Raw genomic sequence first — 24,800 nt, 5'->3', positions numbered from 1 at the left:
GCAATCTGTCATTTCCAGGCAACTTCTCCACCATTAGTGCTCATCAGCCATACTCTGGGTTAATTGATCAGGTCCCCCTCTTCCTCACAAAATACTTGCTGTGCTTTTTTTTTCCCCCTGTATCTCAGCACCTGCCATTTCATTCACTCAGGATGCCTCGTCTGTTTCTACATCTGTTAACATCCTGCTCCCCAGGTTCCAGGCAGTGCACCTTCTTCGAGGAGATTCGTTAGTCACCTCATTGGAGGGAGGAGTCCTTGTCTATACTTCCGAAACGACTAGTGTTTATTTTTTTAAAGGCAGTTATCAGATAGGTGACGGTGATGACGATGATAATGATGAAGTTAGATAGATAGATAGATAGATAGATAGATAGATAGATAGATAAATAGAGATAAAGGTTTTACTGTTTTTATGTCTTTGGACTCTTATTTTCAATTTCAACATAATGTATCTACCATAGCATAAAGAAGGAACTCTAACAATATTGACTGAATGAATAAATGAGTCACCCAATTAGCCCAGTATAGTTAATTCCCCCTTCTCATAGTTTATCCATTGTATGGTTCTAGGTCTTTGTATATAGGATTTTCTTAAACCGTGGGGTCTCTATGGGGCGACATGAAGCCATGACATAGTTGACTTCCTTTCACCTAAGTGAAATTAAGTACCTGGTACGTCCCAGGTCTTATGATGGATTCTGAGAAGCAAGTTGTAAATAGGAATAATGCATTCCTGCCCTCACAGAGTTTACAGATTCATGGAGGTGTGACCGCCATTAAATAATGAGGGCATGCAATAATCTAGAGGTGCTCCCAAGAGGAACTGGTATGGAAGCTGAGACCTAAAGGAGTCATAAAAGTTAGCCAAACTAAACTGTGTGTGTGAGGCTGTGAGGAGGAGGACATAAGGGTGGACTTGTGAGGAGGCTGGACAGAGCATGGAGAGAAATGAACAGGGTAGGGAAAGTCTTTATGGGAAGAGAGCAAGAATCAGAAAATTAAAGGGCATTTTGGGCTGCCTGGGTGGCTCAGTTAGTTAAGCCACCAACTCCTGATCTCAGCTCTGGTCTTGATCTCAGGGTTGTAAGTTTAAGCCCCAAATTAGGCTCCACACTGGGCATGGAGCCTACTTAAGAAAAAAAGGGGGGGCTTTTTTTTTCTTTTTTTTTAAAAGAGAGAGAGAGCTGAAGGAGGGGAGGGGAACAGAGGAAGACAGAGAAGTAGAATCTTAAACTGACTCCACACCCAGCTAGGAGCCTGATGAGGGGGCAAGGGGGCGGGGCTCAGTCTCACAACTCTGAGATCATAACCTGAGTGAAAATCAAGAGTCACACGTTTAACTGACTGAGCCACCCCATGCACCCCATAAAGGGGATTTCTTAGGGCTAAAGAGTGAGTGACTGAGATGGAGGAGATAAGCTAGGGGAATGGACAGGTTTAGACATAAAAAGCACTCCAAGATGTGAAAAATATGTTCAAGTACTTTGAAGGATTTTGAACAGGGCATTGACAGGACCAGACCACATCTTTCAAAAGATGGCTCTAAATTCATGTGCAAAGTAGATGAGAGTATCTGGGGGCAGGAGCCCTCAGGAGCAGCCTCATACAGGTAGCTCAGGCTGAGAGACCCTCCCTGGCCCTTAGCCCAGGTCTCTGCCACAGCAGTAATCGCCATCTCTGCCTCTCCCCAGGGCTTCCAGGGCAGCACCTGAGGAGACCTTACCAAGGAGCACCACACAGTAGATGCTGAAACATCGCACCCACGATAAGAAGCAGTAACATGGCAGCACCTGTTTGAAAGGCATTAAAAAACAAGACTCCCTTTAGAAAGGAACAATGTCCAAGAAAGGGCGAAATAAGGGCGAGAAGCCCGAAGCGCTCATCGTTGCCCTTCAAGCTGCCAATGAAGACCTCAGGACCAAGCTCACAGACATCCAGATAGAGCTACATCAAGAGAAGTCCAAGGTGAGTGAGGCCACCTAGGGCCACAGCCTTGAGATTAGCTCTGGCCTAGCTCTGCCTGCTGGCCCACCCCAGTGGCTTCTCTCTGTCAGTTGCCAGGGAGAGCAACATCCCTGTCCTTATGGAGATTCTCTTGTGTGTGGCAGGAGGAACTCGAGCACAGGATTCGTGGAAGGTGAGGATAACAGGCTCGTGAAACTGATATCTGCCTCCTCAGGAAGCCTGGTTCAGGAAGCCAGATCTAAACATTGAAACGACCTGCACCCCCACTGCTCCCACCAGTTGTATGACCCTGGCAAGTTCCACTCTGTCCTCTATGGGATCTACCCGCTTTGGTACAGAACAAACCTTTTTGTGGCTTCCTACCTTTCTCAAAGTCAAGGTATTTTCCCTACCACGACAGGATGTTTCTTCCTCCTCTCTTTGACTCATCTCCCACTGCTTTCTCCCCCATTGACTCTGTTCCGTCCTCTTTGCTGGATCAAGAGATACGCTGATCACATTTAGAGCCTTTGGCCCTCTTCCCCCAAGCAGCTGTGTACCTGTTTCAGGTGTCATCTCCAGTACCTTTCATCTGCCGCAGTGTCCGAGACACAGCACTTGCCATGTCCACTTACTCCCATGGTCTATTTTGATTCATAGAGATTTATATATTTATCCATTTCCTTGTTTAGTGCTTATTTCTACCACCATCCAGTGTCATCTGCATGAAAGCAGAGTCTTACCTGACCTCTGGATCCCTAGAGCTTAAATAAATGTCTATAACTGAGAGGCTTAGCATGGGTTTGTTGATTGAGTAGAGGAACGAATGAAAGGTGATTCATTTCCTTACACCTTAGCTTCTGTATTAGTAACACATTGCTATCTCATGCAGCTGTGATGCGGGTCAAATTAGACAAGTATATAAAGCAGTTATGATGACTGACTGAGAAAATTCCTGTCAGAGAGATTCTTGGCACATGGTAAACTCCTAAACAGTTATTCGTAGGAGTATTTTCTAATACGCTGTGCATGTGAGTCAGTTACTAACTGGACTTAGGGAAGTCTCTTTACTTCTCTGAATCTCGTCCCGTAGTCGGATATGCTAACACTTCTCTCTCTAGAGTGATGTGAATATCAAAAAGGGTCATGGATAGGAAAGCATTTTCAAGTATCTGACACATATAAGACATTTTTGCTCCCTGCAAGCCAGAGACAGCCGTGTCAGCACAAAGTTGCCCTATTTAGATAACTCTTTGTACAGTAACAAAAATAAATATTCCTGATCAAGTTGTTAATCAAAAACCAATATCCTTATTCTTTTTTTCATCTATCTCTTCTTCCTTGACATTACGATTAAATATTAATCATTTATTTTCTCAACAATCTTATTTCTCCTGGGTTCAGCAATAATAAAGCTTGGATCTGCCAGAGCCCTTTGCCTCCTGTCTCAGCTAAGCCTTACAAACCTTGGATAACCAGACCCCAGTGTAAAATTTGTGGAAGTCTTTTCCCATGAAGCTAAAAGGAAAATGATATCACAAAAACAAACAAACAGAACAAAACAAAACAAAAACATTTGAGAGTCAGAAGACCAGGGTATTGTGTTTATTCCTCCTCAGGGACACATTTAAGTGTCTCAGTATCTTGATCTGTAATTCACATGACTGAATCTGTTTCTCCATATCTGTATCTCTCAAGCCTCACTGTGCATTAGAATGACCTGGGGGAACTTATTAAAAATTGAGACCTTTGGGCCCACAATCCGTGGGTTTTGATAAAGCAGGCGTAGTGAGGGCCAGGACTTGGCATTCTAGCAGACGGTCCGGGCAGTCCCCACGGAGGTGGGTTTCTGCCTTCGTGTTGGCAAACACAGCACTCTTAAGATTCCTTCCAGGTCTGACAGTCTAAGAACATTTCATTGGTTTTAACTTTCCCTGGGGCAACGTAACATTTCAAGGGAGACAGACTCCTTTAATTGTAGTAACGACAGGATGACAAACTACATAGGGAGAAGCCTCTCTGTCTAGAGACTGTTAACTGTAAACTGACGCTGATTTACAGAGAGCAAACTCAGGAGGTTTCAGAAAGGCAAAGGTCTTGCAGACCCTACCACTGTCAATTTTCGACACATTCAAGCCTTTTAATAGGGGTAACTCTTGAGCGTGGACAGGGCTACCTGTTTATCTAGGGCCTGGTCTCTAAGCCTGCAGGTCAAGTGTAATCTCCCCTTCCTCTGACAAGAGCCTGAAAGTCAGCCTTGTGCATAAAAGCACTGTCCTTAACCTTCTCTCTGCTGGCTTCCCTGTGTCTCCCTTTCCATGGCAGTTAATTACAATCCCAGCACAGGGACTAAAACAAAACCCCAGTGCCTGTCACCAGCCTTCCTCAAAGAGCAAAGGGAATTTAGAGGGCAAGCAAGTCATAAAGCAATTTTATTAAATATGATTGTGTTTCCAAAGGCCCAGGCTTTAAGAGAGAGAATATAAATAATGCCAAGATGTGAATTCATATTCTCAGTTTGGCTCCTAGGCTATGATGATAAAATGACAATTCAGCTATTGGGAAATGGGCTAGTTAAAGAGTGGAAACCTTTGAAGCGGTTGGAGCATCAGTCATTTTTCCAGAAAGATACATTACCCCTTGACATTTACAGAATGCACTGCAGACAGAGCAGAGTCATAAATGCTTTAAACTGATTATATAAATAGCTATATTTTATTGAATGTTTACTATCTGTCACACGCTGTAATAAGCACATTTCATCCTGACATAATTGTACCTCTTTCACATACCACCTGAGTGACCCTGAACAGGTTATAAAAATCCTTCAGTGTTTTCCTTTCCTTTTCTGTCAAATGGGAGAATAGCAGTGTCTGCTTCATGCAAATGTAGCGGTTTGTGTCAAGCATGTTAAGTATTATGATTCGGGGGCCCCTGGGTGGCTCAATCGGTTAAGTGTCCAATTCTTGGTTTCGGCTCAGGTCCTGATCTCATGGTCCTGGGATCAAGCCCCATGGTGGGGTATGTGCTCACAGCAGAGACTGCTTGTCCCTATCCCTCCCCCTTTGCCCCTTCTCCCACTCATGCTCTCTGTCTCTCAAATAAATAAAATCTTTTTAAAATAGAATTATGATTTAATTATAGGTGGGCATTGTTATCCCCATTTTACAGATGAGGAAACTGTGATTGAGTGAAGTAAAGTAATTCACCCGGAGTCACATGTTAGGAGGTGGCAGAGCTAGTTCTCCAACTTCCTTTCCCTCTCTTCCAGAGTCTATGTTCTTGCTTTCTTTTTCGATATATTTTCTTAGTTTTATTGAGATACGATTGATATATAATATTCATTTTAGGTATACAATGTAATGATTTGACATATATATATATATAAATGATTACAGCAATAAGTTTACTCAACATCCATCATCTCACAGTTACAAATTTTTTTTCACGTGATAAGAACTTGTAAGATCTCTCTTTACAACTTTCAAAAATACAATACAGTGTTGTTAACTATAATCACCATTCTGTACATTACATCCCCAGGACTCATTCATCTTATAACTTGGGGTTTGTCCCTTTTGACCCCCTTCACCCATTTCTCCTACCCCCAGCCCCCTGCCTCTGCCTCTGACAACCACCCATCTCTTCTCTGTATTTGTGGGTTCAAGTTTTTTAGATTCCACATATAAGTGAAATCACACGGTATTTGTTTTTCTGTCTCTGACTTATTTCACTTAGCAAAATACTCTCAAGGTCCATCTGTGTTGTTGCTAATGACAGGATTTCCTTCTTTTTAATGGCTTAATGATATTCCATTGTGTATGTGTGTATACATATTATATAACATGTGTATGTATGTAATATGTACCCTTTTTCTTTATCCATTCATCCACTGATGGACTTAGGTTGTTTCCATGTCTTGCACTACCTAGGCTCTTAAAAAAAGTAAAGGTTTTGAAAAACACTGGAAGCCTTAGGCAAAGGAAGATAGAATGTCAGAAGTTTACTCTCCACTATTAAGCAAATTTCAAATGAAGAAACAAAGTATTGGGGGTGGGCGTAGGAACATACCTGAATCCTTCTCTCATAGACTTATGCATTTCCACTGCAGGGAAATGAAACAAAAAGACTAGACATAATCAACATGTTGTGAATAGAAATTTATCTAAAAGACTTGCCAAGCACTGATAGGAATAATCAGGTAAGTAGGTCATTCTGACTGAACTCCAAGCACAATGCCCAAGAAGATGAAGCCATGAGGTGGAGAGGAGAGAACACACAGTGAGGCCTCTGTGCCGTGTGTCCTTGTCATTTCTGAGCCTGCATTTTCCCATGTATAAAATGAGTGGATTGTGGGCAGCATAGAGGTGCTACGGTCCTTCCAAAATCATAAGGATTGGTCAGGGAAGGCAGCTGTGTGCTCTAGCTCTTCCTGCACTGAGATAGCTCTCAGGACCCACAGGTGTCAGCCCCATGCTGACCACCTGGTCTAGGTAATGCTCTTCCCCAACATCCATTTACTGTACCACTTTGCCCTGCTCTATCTTCGTCATAGAACGCTATACTGCCTGAAGTGATTTTGTTCACCTGCTTGTGTATTGCCCACTGCCTAACCACACCCTGCCTGTCCCCAGTAAAATGTAAGCTCTTATCCATAGAGACCATGTCTTCTTAAGGGATCCCCTAAGGAAGGCATATCCCACGCTTTGAGTGCTGCTTGGGACGCTCAGATGCTCAATACTACTTGTGGAATACATTTTCATGTTCCCATTTAAAAACTTCCCCGGGGCGCCTGGGTGGCACAGCGGTTAAGCGTCTGCCTTCAGCTCAGGGCGTGATCCCGGCGTTATGGGATCGATCCCCACATCAGGCTCTTCTGCTATGAGCCTGCTTCTTCCTCTCCCACTTCCCCTGCTTGTGTTCCCTCTCTCGCTGGCTGTCTCTATCTCTGTCAAATAAATAAATAAATAATCTTTAAACAAAACAAAACAAAACAAAAAAACAAAAAAAACCCAAAACTTTCCCACCAACACCATGGCATAAATACAGTTACAGTATTTATTTAGATGGAAACCCCCGGGCTTGGGAAAGGAAAGGATTTCCACCCAGATCTGTCCTTTTTTTTTGGACCGGCGCTCTGAGCCATTAGGCTTTGGTGTTTTCCTGTTTGTCTCTCCTGTGGACAGCGTGAGACAGTAATCTGCTGCCTAGGGGTGTGAGCTCATTAGGGATTGCTATGAGATGTGGAATCCACCCACCGATTCCCTAGGGCTTCCTCTTTCCCTTATAGGCAGCCTGCAGCTTCAGTGAATCCCACTGGCACAGTGACAGAGGGTTTGGAGGCCAAGGAGCAGACAACAGGGCTCCAGACTGGGGCAGCAAAGCAGCAGGCCTGGGTTGCTGGGTCTGGAGGAGTCAGTTCTAGACAGGAGTTTGTGCTCCTAGAACAGCCCTCAGACTGCAGAGCACTTTCAGTCCCAGCAAGCCTAGGAGGAAGGCAAGGTGTGATTACTATCCCAGTTTCACTGAGAAAGAAAATGAGTTCTAACCGTTCATCTGATGTGCTCCCAATGACACACCAAGTAGAGGAGCCAAAATGGGAATTCCCAAATGACCTGGGTAATGCTGAGTATCTTGCTGCCTCTAGAACTCCCAGAAAATCAGCCAACCCTTGTCCTCAGGTGACTGCTCCAGAGCCTCCATGTTCAGTGCCCCAATTGGGGATGCAGTATTTCTTGCTTTATGCATCTTTAGTTTCGTTTTCACGAAGCGTTGTGTCTAAAAGTAAGAAATGAAAAAATAGAAGCCTTTGTACCTCCGCAGGTTGTATAAAATTTCCCGTACAAACAACCTTCATACAGCGGCAGCTTCATGTCTCCTAACTGCGAGTTACTTAGTACCCATGAGACTCCCTGCCTCCCTACTGTGAGTTTAGCTCTCCCGGAACATGCAGTGCAGATAATCCGCACCAAAGCTTATGTTAGCTTGTCTTGCCTAGATAACCTCTCCACTTCCTCACCTTGGACAAGGCCATCCAGTTTTTCATCTTAGATTTCTAAGATCATATTAGAGCTCAAACATCACCGTTTTTATCTTGGCAGAATTTACAGTGGCTTTCAAAGGCCAGACTAGAAAGGAAAATACGATGTGAGGCCAGTTAGGTTAGTAGTCATGAATGTTCCTCTTTCTGACACAGTGTAATCTCTCCCCAGTAGGATTAAATTTTCCTAGTGATTTTTTTCTTCCATAAGACATTCAGGGAAGAAGGGATTTGGGATCTGTATCTTTCAAAGCCCTGTTCAGTGCTTATCCCCTTACCCTATCCTACCCCACACCCCACTCCTACACACATATAATCTGAGTTTCTTCCAAGTTAACATTAGATGCCACCAGTGCCAGGGAACTCAAGATATCCCCAGGAGACCCAGTTTTACCTTTGTTTTCAAGGTTTCTGTTAGGAAAATAGTTATTATGGTCTTAATAATATAGTGATAGTCATGTTAGTCTTATCCCGATAATATGGGTTCTTATATTTATGTCACTGATATTAATATTTGCATGGTATAATAATATCAATGTGCCATCAATAGTATTTATCAGTATTCATCAAAATTAATACTATACTATTTAACGATGTATTAATAATTATTAATCTCCCAGGTGTTCCAGCCTTTCTGAAGGACTTTTGGTACATTATCTAAGTTAGCCCTCACCATGACCATATGAGAATGAGACCCCCCAATCCCAGCTGACACATAAGAAAATGAAGGCTGGGAGAGGTGAACAGCTTGCCAGAGGTTTCAAAATAAACAGGGGGTGGAACCTGGTTGGCTCAGTTGGTTGAGCCTGACTCTTGGTTTTGGCTCAGTTCATGATCTCAGAGTAGTGAGATCGAGCCCCTCAAGAGCCCTGAGTTGGGCTCCATGCTCATCAAGGAGTCTGCTTCTCCCTCTCCTTCTGTCCCTCCCCCAGCTGGTGCACTCTCTCTTTCTCTCTCGCTCTCCCAATAAATAAAAAATAGATAAAATAAAATAAATAATAAATTTTTTTTAAAAAAGTGCACAGGGATTTGTGGGACATGACCCAGACCCGGCTCTGGGCCCACACTGGGCGCTAAGCAGCCTTCTTCACACCGTGCTTGTGCAGAGACTCATCCTCACCTTTCTCATCTGACATTCGGATGACACAGATACTACCTACATCACAGAGCTGCCAAGGTTAAATGCAGTGATGTGTGTGAAGCCTTTAGAAAGCTGTGTAACTCACACAGTAAGCCCTCAATAAATGCTATTATGTGATCCATATCAAAATTGATTCTTTCTTCTACAAAGTATTTTTTTCCATTTCAAGTATTATCTTTATATTTTTCATTGTTAGGAGCAGTTCTTTCTCTTTTTGTGTACAATTTACATTAAGATAGTAAATTCTATTTTCTTGCTGGTACAATCTGATCTGCAAATAATTTTCAGAAAATAATTTTACTACAAAAATTTTAAATGGCTTTTTTCCTTCCCAAATGTCAGTCACATCCTTTGTGTCTCCTTCATAGGGAAACACTTCTCCCAAGCTTAAAAAACAAGTCATACGTAGAAATCCTGCAAAAATGCCAGTTTCCATGGCAACCAAAATAAGCAGACTTGAAAAATGCCAAATGTAATCAATCAATGCCTTTGAATTTTCTTTGGTTTCTTTGGATTCCTTTAAGTGATGTACAAGAAGACCAGTGTTTGTTTGTATTTGTTTTTATCTTCGGGCTGGAATATATTTTCCATACTACCTGTATTTTCATTTTTTTCTTTTTCATTCGTCTCCCGTCTACACACAAAAGATCAGTGTTTATAATTTGAGAGAAATGACAGGATCACAAAGTGAAGCAATCTAATGCACCTGTCAAGAATTTGACATAAATAATTTTAGGTCATGAATATCTCCTCTTATATCCAGTAATAATATTACCTTGCATTTCATAGTACTTTATAACTCAAGGTACTTTCCCATTCATTAGCTAATTTAACCCTAAGAATAATCCTATTATGAGTAGTTTTTAAGCATAATCAAAGATCCTCAGAAGGATAAAGCAACTTTCTTAAATATAGCAGACTGTGAAATCAAAATGCAAACCCAGAATTCCTTATCCTTTGTCATTTTTAGTACAGTTTTTTATTCTCAGAAGAACTGATGAAATTCTCTTTAGGAAGTTGCTACCTGACAGCCCTGTAGTCATGATACTGTTGCAAATGCCTAATGTAAATTCATCCTGCTGAAATTGACTAATTTCCTATCACTGAGCTAAAGTTAACTTTCCCAAGGTCCCAGATGCAAGGTAAATTATCAGAGTTCCTAAATCAGTGAAAAATAAGGCCTCTTTTTTTCACAAAAACTGTATTATTAGAAGAGAAATCAGCAGACTTTTTCTGTAGAGGGCAAAATAGTACATACTTTTGGCTTTGTGGGCCAGTCTCTCTGAGACTGCTTAACTCCATTGTTGCATAAAAGCAGCTATAGGCAGTATGCAAATAGAAGAGCATGGCTGTGTTCCAATAAAACTTTATTCACAAAAATGGAGGCAGGAAATCATTTGTTCCATGGGCTGTGGTTTGCCCACCCATGGTAGAAGATACTCACTTGAGTTTATTCTAGAAAACTGGGGAGTAAGATTTATGTTGTCCTTACCAAAGCACTGAGAGAAATATCAAGTAAAGGATGGGCATTCTTATATATGAGGGGTGTACACTGGGAAGGAATGGATGCTCTAGGAAAGGGGTTGCTCCAGGAAACCCTGTAAGTCTGTGTTCTCTGAACTATGTGACAGGATATATTATTCTTGCCTCTGGTTAGAGGGCTAGCTAGGGAAACATACTGGCATACCTTCTTTAATTGCGCACACATTCTCGGGCTTCTTATCACGTGTTGTGCTGGCCACCACTGAGTAGACAAAGATGAACAAGGCTCATTGGCAGTTTGCATTGTGGAGTGCAAGCAGGAGAAGAGGTGGTGAAGACAGACAAGCACGCAAAAAACCATAGCATAAAGAAAAATATGGAAAGGAGCAGTAAGGAGGTTTTAGCAAAGTGCCTTGAAAAGACATAGACAGGAGAAATGAGGTTTGTCCTCATCTGGTGGTCAGGGGTGGTATGACTGGAGAGGGTGACATCTAGCTGACCATGAGGGATGAGAGGATCCCAAATGAAGCTGAGGGAAGGCCAGGTCAGGAAGAGGAAACAGTAGGCATATAGGTATAGAGATTCAGGGCATGTGCAGGGAAAAGCATAATCCCCAGTGCCTGCAGTGTGGGACAGGTGAGGAGAGGTACAGTGAGAAACAGAAATGGGGGCTGGGAGTCCAACCAAATCTTCTGAGAGCGGGAAAGACAAAGCTGAGGTGTTGGGGTTTTATTCTACAACATAAAGGAGACCTGGGTGATTTTTGAGCAAGTACATAAATTGGATCAGAACTGGGCTTTACTGGGGCACATGGGTGGTGTAGTCGGTTAAGCTTCTGACTCTTGGTTTCAGCTCAGGTAGTGACCTCAGGATGGTGCGATTGAGCCCAGGGTTGGGTTCCACATTCTGTGTGGAGTCTGCTTGGGACTCTCCTCCCTCTTCCTCTGCCCCTCCCCTCCCCCATCCTTGCTCTCTCTCAAGTAAATAAATCTTAAAAAAAAAAAAAAAAGAGGACTGGGTTTTACTAAGAGAAATATCACCATCAGTGTGGGAAAGCATGTTTCATTTAATACACCAAGACTCCTAGGGCAAGGTTGTCCAGGAGAAATACAATACAATCCACAAATGCAAGCCATGTATATGATTTCTAAATTTCTTGTTATCACAATTATAAAATGTAAAAAAGAAATAATTGGTTTTAACAATATACTCTATTTAATCTAATTTATCCAAAATATTATAATTTTAACATGTAATCAATGTAAAAATTATTGCTGAGGTTTTTACATTCTTTACCTTACATTAAGACTTCAAAATCTGGTGTGTATTTTCATTTAGGGCAAGTCTCAGTTCAGACTTGGGGTATTCCAAGTGCTCAGTGTAGCAAGTGGTCACCGTATTGGACAGCATGGCTCTGGAGCATATGTAATAATAAGCATCCAGGAAGGGACCCTGGCCTAAGCTGGAGGCAAGATCAAAGACAGTCATTTAAGGATGCCTAGCTATTTATTTTCCCAAGTCTCCTTGTGCCCTGAGTTCTTTTAGAATAACCAACGTGGTAATAATTGCTGTGCCTTTAAAATAAAATACTCATAAATTGCCATGTGGACTTGGAAAATCCTGTTCTAGCCAAAGGTAGGTACTGTTAAGGTAAGTAAAATCTCACACGCTTTACATTATAATTACAAGAGTCTCAATAAGGAGTTTGAACCTTAACATTTTTCAGCTGAAGAGGCTCTTCACAGTTATTTCATGAAACCTTCCAATTTTACAAATGACAGAGACCCAATTTCACTGAACCGGATATTACTCCTGGGGTTGCCTAATTCTTCCCTTTTTCCAGCTCTGTGTGTGTGTGTGTGTGTGTGTGTGTGTGTGTGTGTGTGTGTGTGTAAGAGAGAGAGAGATTCTACGGGTGCAGGACAGAGGCAGAAAAAACAAAGACAGGCAGCAGAGATGAGGAGGGGGGAGGAGCACAGTAGTAAACAACATTTGCTAAGAGGCTTCTCCAAGCTACACATGCCAGGGCCCCACCCTGATCTACTGAATCAGAGCCAGGACTCACAACCAGATGAAGGTAGCACCATGGCTAACCTATAAGGAGACCCATATTATCATCAGAAATGAAACAAAACCCAGAAGATTTTGTTTAACCAAAATACCTGAAACATCTAAGGGTTAGAAGGAATACTTTATTAAACTACTTGGAGGGTTAGTTTGTGGGGGGAGCAGGAGAGGTTGCTGAGTGGGGCAGGGAAGGACACAAAGGGACACCTGTGGGAGTATGCAGAGGTAACAGCCACCAGATCCCTTGAACAGAGAGATGGCCCAATGAACTGCAATGTTTGGGGTTGGTGTGTGTGTACGCATAATGTTTGGGGGTAGAACTAAGTTGCCATAGGAAAAAAAGGTATCAGCGGGCTTCATTTCTCCCGTTAGAGCAGCCAGAAAAGAAGGGGAAAACAGGAGAAATATTTTATAATATCACTTTGGGCACCATTTTATCAGTCTGATCATAATATTGAACTCTGAACAGTCCTAAGACACCCACATTTATCAGCTTGCACCTAGCCAGGGATGTGTAGTCTAAAAAGCTCTGCAGGTGATCTGTTTTGAACTTCTCCCCACCAAGGTGAAAACCGTTATAGCACTGTGTCCTAATTTTAATGTGCATACAGTCACTGGGGACTTGTTAAAATGCACGTCCTGATTGTAGGTCTGGAAAGGAGCCCCGGATTCTGCATTTCTGACAAGCTTGTGGGAGATGCCTGTGTTGGCATCTCCCAGACCACAGATGTAATAGTAAGGCCCCCAAACATCAGATACTGTCTGCACCAAATAATACAAGCATCTCCAGGTATCTCCTCCTTGCCCACACTGTATTCCCAGCTTTGGGGCTTGTGGTTCCCTTCCCTCAGTGCCCAGTGACTGAGCTGGAAGAGATGAGGAACTGAGAGAGCTCAGGGCTCTGCACTACAGGCCCTGCTTAGAAGCACACCTTTCCTTTGAGGCTCATCTCGTTTCATCCTTTCACCTCTCTGCCTTTAGGTGTCTAAGCTTGAAAGAGAGAAGACTCAAGAAGCAAAGAGGATTCGTGAGCTGGAGCAGCGCAAGCACACGGTCCTGGTGACAGAACTCAAAGCCAAGCTCCATGAGGAGAAGATGAAGGAGCTGCAGGCCGTGAGGGAGAATCTCATCAAGCAGCACGAGCAAGAAATGTCAAGGACGGTGAAGCTGCGGGATGGAGAGATCCAGAGGCTCAAGTCAGCTCTGTGTGCTCTCCGGGACGGCAGCAGTGACAAAGTAAGGACAGCGCTCACCATTGAGGCCCGGGAGGAGGCCCGGAAACTGTTTGATGCAGAGCGCCTTAAGCTCTTACAGGAAATTGCGGACCTGAAAACTGCCAAGAAGCAGGTGGATGAGGCTCTAAGCAATATGATCCAAGCGGATAAAATCAAGGCTGGGGACCTTAGGAGTGAACATCAGTCCCACCAGGAAGCCATCTCGAAGATCAAGTGGGAGTCAGAACGGGATATTCGGAGGCTGGTTAGTAACCCAGGGCAGTACGTCGGTGTACAACCATTCTCTTTCCAGGTTTTAGAGTGCCATGGGTGTTTCTCATGAGTGGATTATAAACAGTGCACACCTCCTGTCTAGCACTCTGTCCAAAATACAAGATAGGTCTATAGGTAGGTAGGTAGGCAAGTAAATAAGTAGATACACCCAAGCCAAAATTGGAATTGTAAAGTGTAGAAGATATTGGAATCACCTTTCTCATAAAAACTGGATTATTCCAGCCTCACATATACAGAGAATATCTAGTCAATGACTCCTGTTTTCTTGAATGTCTATAAAAATATTCTAAATTATGAACTCTTCTAAAATCAACATGTTTGTGGGCTTTCTATTTATAAAATGTCACTGGGTTTTTACAGGGGTGGGGTTTCTGTGGCTTTTAAGGTATCTGAAATGGCAGCCGCTGAGAGCATCTTGAATGATTCACCTGTCTTCTTTCCAGGAACTGTGTCTGAAAGCAAGAAATAGAGCTATAAATTCCCTAGACATTTTTTTTTAAGATTTTATTATTTATTCGACAGAGATAGAGACAGCCAGCGAGAGAGGGAACACAAGCAGGGGGAGAGGGAGAGGAAGAAGCAGGCTCATAGCAGAGGAGCCTGACGTGGGGCTCGATCCCATAACGCTGGGATCACGCCCTGAGCCGAAGGCAGACGCTTAACCGCTGTGCCACCCAGGCGCCCCATCCCTAGACATTTTTAAAATAGATCTTCTTTCCCAAAATAAACAAGGGCTATTCAAAACAGTGGCCATTATAATTTTTAAACTATTCCTAAGTAGTTTATTTGCTATTGCCAATTTCCAAGACTTACTTCAAGCCTATAGATTTGGATCTTTCTTTTTAATATGTATGACCAAAAGCCACATTGGTCTCTCACTACACCTAAAAATAAAACAAGTATAATTATTGCGTGAAAGCCATGATGCCCTAAGTTGACCACGTCCAATTATTTTAGAAGAAACATTTACGTGCATCTACACTCAGAATATTTAGCATTAGTTATATCTTAGTTCTGTCTTATCAAATTACTGCGCACCTGTTAGAATGCACTTTATGCTTCTCTAACAATATTTTCTGGCCACCTGGCTGGCTTAGTCTGTGGAGCATGCGACTCTTGATCTCAGAGTTGTGAGTTCGAGCCCCGTGTTGGGGGTAGAGAGTACTTAAAACAAAAATCTTTAAAAATAAGAATAATATTTTCTTAGGATAACTACACTTTCCTTTTGTGTCTGCCAATTCTAAGCAATTATTTTGTAAGAACTCCAATTATGTTCCTTGGACAATATCTCTAGGATTTTGATTTTAAGTAAAAGTGGGTACCACAGAATATTTTAAAAAGCTAAATGTGTAATTTTCTTTGTACCATAAAATCTTGCCTTTGCCACACTTTCCAAATTCTTTGTCTGCAATTCATTCCATTGCCCTGGTTGACAATAAGGACCAAATGCAGTGCAGAAATATTGGTCTCTGCCCTGCCTTCGGTTTTTGAAAAGACAACAGCTGATGAAGAAAGAACCAGGACTGTGAAACCTGGAGTCAGCAGGTGGGTGAATGAAAAGGATGTTCTACATCAAATACTTCTGTTTGTGGATGGTACTCGACATAAAGTCTGCCAGTATATCCACTTGTTGATCTGTAGTTTCTTTCTGTGACTTGCTTTTACCAGCATGCTGCTAAAGTAGACAATTCAGTCTCTCGTAGTAACAACGTGAAATCTAAGCTACCTCAAGAGTTGTTGAAAAACTGGGTGCAAACAGAGTAACATGGGAAGTTTTTCAGTAGTACAGATGCGCTTGTCTTCAGTGTTTTCTTCTTGTTCTGTCACTACCCCCACACCCAGCTCTTTTTGGAACTGGAAGGGAGAGGAATGAGAGCCATTCTGTTTAGAAAATTTCTCCAGGGAATTCTGGTAGGCATCCCTTCCCATCTAAGAACTAGAACTTTGGAAGATTTTCAGGATTCTGAAGCCAGAGACCATGCTTACAACCACTATGCAAAAGAGACTCATCGACACTGATTACTGGATATTCTACAGAAAACTAGTTTGGAAAATGCTGGAAGTATAAGGATAATGTTGGGATTAGTATTGCATAGCCTATTAGAATGAGTCAGAAGTTCTTGGTTATCATCTATAAAATGGTGATAACAGAACTTGTGTAATATGATTGTTATAAAAGGAGGTAAGGTATGTAAAGCTCTGAGGATAGTGCCTTGACTATAGTAAAAAATTAATAAATTGTAGTTATGATGATGGCAAAGATGAGGATGATTATATGGGCAGTAATGGAGTAATTTCTAGCAAGTTCATTTAGGTAGGGTACATCAGAACCAACTAGGAGCAGGGAGGTGTGGAGCCACAGTAAACTGTAAATGACATCATAGATGACAGGTCTAACGAATGAAGGTACTACCTGGTTAAGAATAACACTGGATTCAGGGGCGCCTGGGTGGCTCAATCGTTAAGCGTCTGCCTTCGGCTCAGGGCGTGATCTCAGTGTTCTGGGATCGAGCCCCACATCAGGCTCCTCTGCTGAGAGCCTGCTTCTTCCTCTCCCACTCTCCCTGCTTGTGCCCTCTCTCGCTGGCTGTCTCTCTCTCTCTCTGTCAAATAAATAAATAAATAAAAATCTTTAAAAAAAAAAAAAAGAATAACACTGGATTCAAATATTCTACAAGGAGGTAGAAACTAAAGACAGTGCTTCATTCCAGAATTAACAGGACAGTGTTTGGCTACTCACCAAGTTATCAGATGATATCACAGGACCATGCAGAATTTAGCTCCATGTCCTTCCAAAGTTGATCTAAAATGTAATCCTGTGACTGGGAGGCAATAGCTCGCAGATATGTACCTGTGGAAAAATGGGACTACGCATCAATTTTTGTTCCAAATATATACATAAGCATATTTATATAAGGAACACAGCAAAGAAAGATGTACACAAAGTGATTTGTTATAAATAAGGAGACATTTTTATAAAGAGAACAGTATAATATCATCTGTATTAAATGTCTGTATCCTATCTCCATTTTGAATATTCTTATGAAATATAATGAAGTGAGAAGAAAGATTTTGCCTGATAGTTATGCTCCTTCAGAAATTGTTTACAGACATTAACTTCACTAGCCCTCACTAGGAATGGCACAAATTTTTCGGTCCAATGGAACTCTTCATCAGCTGATAGCAAATGCTTTATGACCTTTAGTTGACAAATAACTCTGAAACCATGCCGAGACTTAAGTTGAGTGTTGGGATACATAAATATGTCCCACAGATGTAGGAGGGGAAACAGTGGCTAATATTACCAAGTGCTTCCTATTCCTCTTCTTGTCCCTACCATGGTTTTCTGACAGTAATGGTAAAATGGTTGCCTTAGCTGTTTGCTCTGAAATGTGGAAAGGAATGGAAAGATCCACATAACATGAACCATGCTCCAAATTCACTCCTGAATTCACTCCACATTCGTCGCCTGAATTCAAACATACTGGCCTTAGGAACTAACTAGGGTCCTGGAAAGTCTGCAGCTTCGTCAGTAAAAAATGACCAATTCATAGTGGCTGTTGCTATTTAAAGTTAATTTAAAGGGTATTCCTCCAAACAGGAGGAAACATAAAAATTGTCCTGGGAAACACTGTAATGGAATATTGAGTATCTGTCTTTATTAACGCAAATGACCCATTTTATTTTATTTTTTTTACAAATGACCCATTTTAAAGTTATCATCTCCTTTCTATTTTTTTTTTAAGATTTTATTTTATTTATTCGACAGAGATAGAGACAGCCAGCGAGAGAGGGAACACAAGCAGGGGGAGTGGGAGAGGAAGAAGCAGGCTCACAGCAGAGGAGCCTGATGTGGGGCTCGATCCCAGATCGCTGAGATCATGCCCTGAGCCGAAGGCAGACGCCCAACCGCTGTGCCACCCAGGCGCCCCCTATCATCTCCTTTCTAAATCCAACCAACCTAGACTATTTCAAACAGTATATTGAATTAAAGCATCTATACCGGATATACCACAGAGAAAAAGTTACTCTCCTTGATAACTAATTATCCTAAGATAGCCTTTCATTACACAGTGTTGCCTTGTCTTGTTCATAAATTTGGTATACCTGTCACAGTCGTAATATTTTCCCATGACAATCAGCAGATAGAAGTTAAACTCATACCTTGTAAAAATGCATTTTTTTTTACAGCATTGTTAAATAAAATGTCCTGGGTGTCATTTAATTCAGATGGATGAGATTAAAGCCAAGGACAGGATCATCTTTTCCCTGGAAAAGGAACTGGAGACCCAAACTGGCTATGTACAGAAACTGCAGCTGCAGAAGGAGGCTTTGGATGAACAGCTCTTTTTGGTCAAGGAGGCCGAGTGTAACATGAGCAGTCCAAAACGAGAAATTCCGGGAAGAGCAGGAGACGGCTCTGAGCACTGCGGCAGTCCCGTAAGTCTGTCCGAGCTGAAGTGAAGAACTCAGGAGTCATCTTTTATTTAACTCCCAAGTTTTACTTTTCACTTAAGCTCTTATCCTGTTTACTACAAAGAAATCAATTCTGCCTCCGCCTATAAAACAGCTAGTATCTTGGGAACAGGGTTTTCTAAACTCACAAAGTGGTCTGCCCTGCATTAGCAGATGACAAGAGAATTACAGGTGTTTTTAAATCCTTCATAGAATTTTTCTACCCACATGATACCTATCCAAACTTCAGCCTATTATAAGAGTCATAAATTAGATGAAACTACTTTGCCTCTTGCCAAGACGGGTAATTTTCCCTTGTGTGAACCCTTGGGTTGGAAATTGGTGAAGATGGTTGTCATCTACAGGGGTCAAAATGTACGACTATATAAAAAACTAAACCGCTTAAATTATCATCTGAAGCCTTCTAGTCTGATTGAACTTGCCACTTATTACCCTGGATTTTTATCATCTTATAGGAGAAATTATTTTCAGAACTGCAGCCTTAGAAATCAGCTTGTGTAGAGTTGGCTTTCATAACTTACGCCTTTCAAATTATGTAGCAGCTAAAAAGATGAAAATGTATTATTTAGGAACAGAGATAGTTTCCAAAGTAGTACTTAGAACCAAGTAATGAATAATTTATGAATTGGTGTTCAGGATATATATATCCCAGTATGTGGCGGAACCAGGATTTAGCAGATGTAAGTTTCAGTTCTATCCCTGACATTTACCTGCAGTGCAGCAAAATTGTCAAGAGAATGGGCTCTAGGGTCAGACTCTTTAGTTCCACTTCTAGATCTGCCACTTACTGTGTGACCTCAGGCGAATCATTTTCCTGCTCAGTTTCCTCATCTGTAAAAGAGAGGCAATAATGGTACTCCATAAGGCTGGGCGGTGGTCTAGAAGAAACGGTGTGTAAAATGTTGAGCACAGTGTCCGGTTCATAGTTAGCATTCAATAAATATTATTGATCTGTCGATAGTAGCCGCAAGAACTTGAACGAGTTATGATATCCCTGAATCTTCACCATTCTGCTGAATCCTCTAGGATTTTATGAATCTGGAGATACAATGTGTGGGAAGCTGCTTTGTCAACAGTACAGCACTACCAAAATGTAAGATGATAACGCAATTGCGAGTCTATAATGGTCCTATGGATGCTAGAGCATAGAATTAATCCATGAGAGCCATGTGTAAAGTGATCCATGGCAATTATGACAGTGGGGATGCCGGTAGCTCTGGGCAAAATGTACTAGCAAAGGCTATCTTATAATCTACTGCCTTTTATACAGGAAGGTAATGCCTCAGCCTTGTCACACTGACTTTTTTCTCCAGGAGTATGTAGGGATTTTCAAAGCCCAGCCCTATCTTCTATTCTTTGGCTAAGTGTGATAGGACATCTGTCTTAGCTGTGAGAAGCAATGTGCAGCCATGACTTAAGAGATGCTCCTTGAACCTCATGTAATCACGACATGACCTTGGTCTCAGAGCTCACAGATCTGATAGGCTCATCCAACCATCTACCACTCCCCTTGCCAGGAGTCAGGGCTCCAGAGAGTATCTGCCACATGGAATTCATTTGCAGTTTCAACCAGGCCTGGTCTTCAACCCAAGCAGTGAATATCAAGGGTTAGAAGACGGTAAATATTTACTCTTCTCTGAGTACAGAACATTTTACTCTCACCTCATAAGCCAGATGAAAGGAACCAAGCCTCTTACTTTTATGAGTGGAATTCCCAAACTTTGTGAAAAGTGTTATTGAAGAAATACTCATTTTAATTTTCCTGCATAGGATTTGAGAAGAAATCAGAAGAGAATAGCTGAATTGAATGCCACTATAAGAAAATTAGAAGACAGGAACACCCTGCTTGGAGATGAACGAAACGAACTGGTGAGTTCTGCCCAGAATTATTTGTTTATTAGGTGATTTTGTTAAACATTTTGTTTAAAATTGTTTATGATGTTGTAGAAGTATAACATAATAAAGACAAGTGCACAGATAATAAAGGTCCAGTTATTAATAAATATGCCCAAAGTGATACACCCATGTAACCACCACCCAGATGAGTACCTGGAAGATTACTAGCACCTCAGAGCCTCCCTCTCTTGGGACCTCTGACAGTCACACCCTTCTAGAGTTAATCACTCTACCGAATTCTGTCACTATAGACGTGTGTCACCATTTTTTAAATATTTCGTAAATGGCATCCTACAGTAATCACTCTTCTGGGTCTGGCTTTTTTGCCCATCAATACATTTGTGGAAGTCACTCACTGTATTATATGTATCATTCATTCATTTTCTTGCTCTATTGTATTCAATTAATACACAACAGTGTATTTCCTCTTTAATTGTTTATGGCCATTTATAGTGTTTCTTAATAGTTTTAATGTTAGCGGTGCTGTTATACGTCTTTGTTGAGAAAACGTGTTCATTTCTGCTGAGAGCATACCAAGGAACGGAATGACTGGGTTGTAGGGTGTGCATGTGGTTAGCCGCAGTACTGGTGCCAGGTTTCCACAGTTTTTAGAACAATTGCATTCCCACCGCCAATGTGGGAGACTTGGAGTTTCTCCACAGCTTTGCCAACTTGCACAGATCGTTGATCATATTAGTCAGTATGGTGGGTGTGAGCGATATTCTGATTGTAGGATTTTGATTTTCACTTTCCTGTATAATGAGGTTGAGTGAATTTTCAAATATCTTTTGGCCCTTTGTCTTTTGTAAAATTTTATTTTGTGCTGCGTTTATTTTCTTATTAATATTAGGAATTTTTTACATCATTTTTGGATATTTGTATTTAAAATATCCTGCTCTGGGGGCATCTGGGTGGCACAGTCGGTTAAGCGTCCAACTCTTGGTCTCGGCTCAGCTCATGATCTCAGGGTCGTGAGATTGAGCCCAGTGTCAGGCTCTGTGCTCAGCATGGCGTCTGCCTGGGATTCTCTCTCCTCTTTCTGCCCTCCTTCCCTAATCCTCTCTCACACCCTCTCTCTTTCTCTCTCTCAAATAAATAAATCTAAAAAAGAAAAAAAATCCTGCTCTGTGTCTTACATTTTACATTCCTAATGGTGGCTCTTGGGACAAAGAAGTTATTTTCAGCATTTTGTTTTTTTCCAGATCTATACATTTTAGGTCATAAATGTCTCTAAGCATGACTAGCTTCATCCCGTACATTTTTTTATGTTGTAATGTATTGTTATTTCAAAATCTTTTCTAGTATATGATTTCTTCTTTGACCCGTGGGTTACTTAGTTAGCATCATAAGGCTCAACTTTTAAACATTTGGAGATTTTGGAGTTATCTCTCTGTTACTGGTTTCTACCTTAATTCCATTATAGCCAGAGAATATACTTTGTATTATTTCTTTTTTTTTAATTGAAGTACAGTTGACACACAATGTTACATTAGTCAGGAATACTTTGTATCATTTCATTCTTTATAATTTGTTGAAATTTACTTGATGATGGTAGCATACTGTCAATTTTAGAAACATTCCATGTTTGCATAAAAAGAAGGTATACTCTGCAATCATTGCATGCATTTTGAATCAAGTTCATTAACAGTCTTGTTTAAAATCTCCTATATCTTTATACTATTTTTGTGTGCTTCTTCTCCCAACAGATTTGTCCATATCTATTCTTAGTTTTGTCAAGTTTGCTTTATATATATTTGAAGTTATGTTACTAGGTACATATAAATTAAGATTTGTTAAATGTTTGCATCCTGAATTTTTTTTGTCTTTAGTAATACTTCTTGACTTAAAGTCTTGGTCTGATGTTAGCTGCACTATATCAGATTTTTTCTTTTGGTGGTTTCATGAATATCTATATTGACTTTCATACTCATTTCCTGTATAATATTTAAGCTATATCTTTTAAAAGGAACAGTTTTTTTTGGTACTTTGGATCTATCGTTACTGATGTATGGTATGGTAGAATTACTGATATCTCCTTTTACTTGTGTTTTTCTGCATATTCCATAAATAGCATCTACTAAGTAAATTTAACTGTTTAAAACCCTTGTCATTGACTGTCAGAAAAGAGACAAAGTTTGAAATAGTGAACCTCGTGGAATAATTTATTTGTCCTTATGTGTGCTCCATATTTAATATGATTTCTTCAGACACTGAAACTCAAATCTGTGGATTAAATGAAGTTATGAAAAATTTTGGCCTTTGATATAAAATGAGTTTTCAAATGGCAGTTAGGATACAGTTGGGGAGTACTGTTTTAGAATCCCATAAGCAGCTGTTTCAAATATTTATAGGTAGCTAAGTCTCCTACCCCAGCACTTCCTAAAACGTTAGATTCTCAAAAATAGGAGTGAGTACTTTAAACAATCTTTTTTTTTTTTAAAGATTTTTATTTATTTATTCGACAGAGATAGAGACAGCCAGTGAGAGAGGGAACGCAAGCAGGGGGAGTGGGAGAGGAAGAAGCAGGCTCATAGCGGAGGAGCCTGACGTGGGGCTCGATCCCACAACGCCGGGATCACGCCCTGAGCCGAAGGCAGACGCTTAACCGCTGTGCCACCCAGGCGCCCCCCACTTTAAACAATCTTGCCAGATGGTTCTGATACACACCACCACTTTCCTTGCTTCAGTACCCCTCCCCCAATACATGCTCATTCAGAAACATTAGCATAAAGTCACTGACCTAAGCATGGGAACTTTAACATGGAAATCCATTATGTATGGAGGCACCATAAAATATGTCATCAAAATGGGAGTTTTGAGGGTAAAAAGGGGGATTATTAATAATTACCCCAAGATAGCATTCACAAAATCAGACCACTGGTTCTCAGCTAGAGACAATGTTGGCAGTATCTGGAGACATTTTTGACTGTCACAACTGGGAGGATGTTACCAGCATCTAGTGCGCAGAGGCCAGAGATGCTGCTAAAATTCTACAATGCAGCACATGTCCTGACAAAGTATCTAGCCTAGACTGTCTGGGGTGCAGAGGTTAAGGAACCCTGCCTGAGACCGACTAGCAAACCAGAGTATGGTCACTTAATTATGGGTGGGTAAGAATATAATCATACTTTTCCTAAGCTCAGTGAGAATTAAATGTCCTTAAACACAAAAGCAATAGAGTTTTGAGAGTATTTTTTTTTCTCAATAACATTTTCTTAAAAATAAACACCCTTGGGGCACCTGGCTGACTTAGTCAGAAGAGCATGAGCCCCCTGCTCTCGGGGTTGTGAGTTCGAGCCACACACTAGGTGTAGAGATTACCAAAAAAAATACACTTAAAAAAATAAAGGAACAGCCTTAGTATGGTTTCAGGAGTTTTAGCAACATCTGTCATGGGAAGAACAGGTTTTGGCGACAACCAGGCTTGGGTTTGGGTCCTGGTTGCACTCCTTAGTGACTTGTGATTCATATGAGCTGCTTTATCTCTGTGAGCCAGTGAGGGGTCTTTGCAGGCCTGGGGAGAGGTCTGAGCAGCCTGAGATTGAGGCTGAGGGTACCAGGGTACCTGGGCTAGAGGAATCGGGCACGCAAGGTGTGCAGTTGCTCTTCCCAAGCATTTCCATAACCAGAACCTCGGCAGCACCTCCCTGAAGGTAATACTTGCAATAGAGTTGTGAATACTGTGATGAAAAACCATTAGAGGAAACTGAAGACAAAGGCTGTTAAATGAAGGATGGTCATGGTCAGTTCCGAGACACAGGAGGTAGACCAAGGTGGCCCAGGATGGGTTTCACCCCTGCCAGTTAACTCCGTCTGCTCCCACATCCACTCTAGCACAAGAGACAATTTAACTTATGTCTTCCCAGTTAAAACGTGTGCGGGAAACCGAGAAACAATGTAAACCTCTTCTGGAAAGGAACAAGTGCCTCGCCAAGAGAAACGATGAACTGATGGTGTCTTTGCAGCGCATGGAAGAGAAACTAAAAGCCGTTACCAAGGAAAATTCAGAAATGGTGTGTATCCCAAACTGCAAAACTGCAACTTCCGTCTTTATATTACTCCACTAACCTGACTTACTGCTCTTTCTCAGTTTATTTTTAAAATACAATGCTATTCATGAAAGTTGGGGTTTTTTCCCATGTAAGCAAGGAACCTTAAAGAAAGAAAGCAAAAGAATGTTGCTGGCTCTGAATTTTAAGGGGTTTCTAAATTTGCAGAATGGTGGGAGTGCTTCCAGGAATCTG

General features: G+C 41.4%; 1 protein-coding gene across 7 annotated transcripts in view; it reads left to right on the top strand.

The window, feature by feature from the left end:
• Nucleotides 1-24,800, top strand: part of JAKMIP2 (janus kinase and microtubule interacting protein 2) — a 160,549-nt gene that overhangs the window by 91,596 nt on the left and 44,153 nt on the right. For 5 of the 7 annotated variants that reach the window (XM_034656230.1, XM_034656229.1, XM_034656228.1 and 2 more), the window contains exons 2-6: nucleotides 1,694-1,967; nucleotides 13,658-14,155; nucleotides 18,415-18,624; nucleotides 20,431-20,529; nucleotides 24,423-24,569. In XM_034656230.1, the coding sequence (XP_034512121.1) occupies nucleotides 1,839-1,967; nucleotides 13,658-14,155; nucleotides 18,415-18,624; nucleotides 20,431-20,529; nucleotides 24,423-24,569 (1,083 nt within the window). In that variant the 5' untranslated portion in view covers nucleotides 1,694-1,838. Of the gene's footprint in view, nucleotides 1-1,693; nucleotides 1,968-2,110; nucleotides 2,140-13,657; nucleotides 14,156-18,414; nucleotides 18,625-20,430; nucleotides 20,530-24,422; nucleotides 24,570-24,800 lie in introns of those variants that run through there. The other 2 variants (XM_034656232.1, XM_034656231.1) reach the window with 2 other exon arrangements.

This window comes from Ailuropoda melanoleuca, chromosome 3 (assembly GCF_002007445.2).
Source record: "Ailuropoda melanoleuca isolate Jingjing chromosome 3, ASM200744v2, whole genome shotgun sequence".
Taxonomy (NCBI): domain Eukaryota; kingdom Metazoa; phylum Chordata; class Mammalia; order Carnivora; family Ursidae; genus Ailuropoda; species Ailuropoda melanoleuca.
This window is presented reverse-complemented; position numbering and strand designations above follow the sequence as displayed.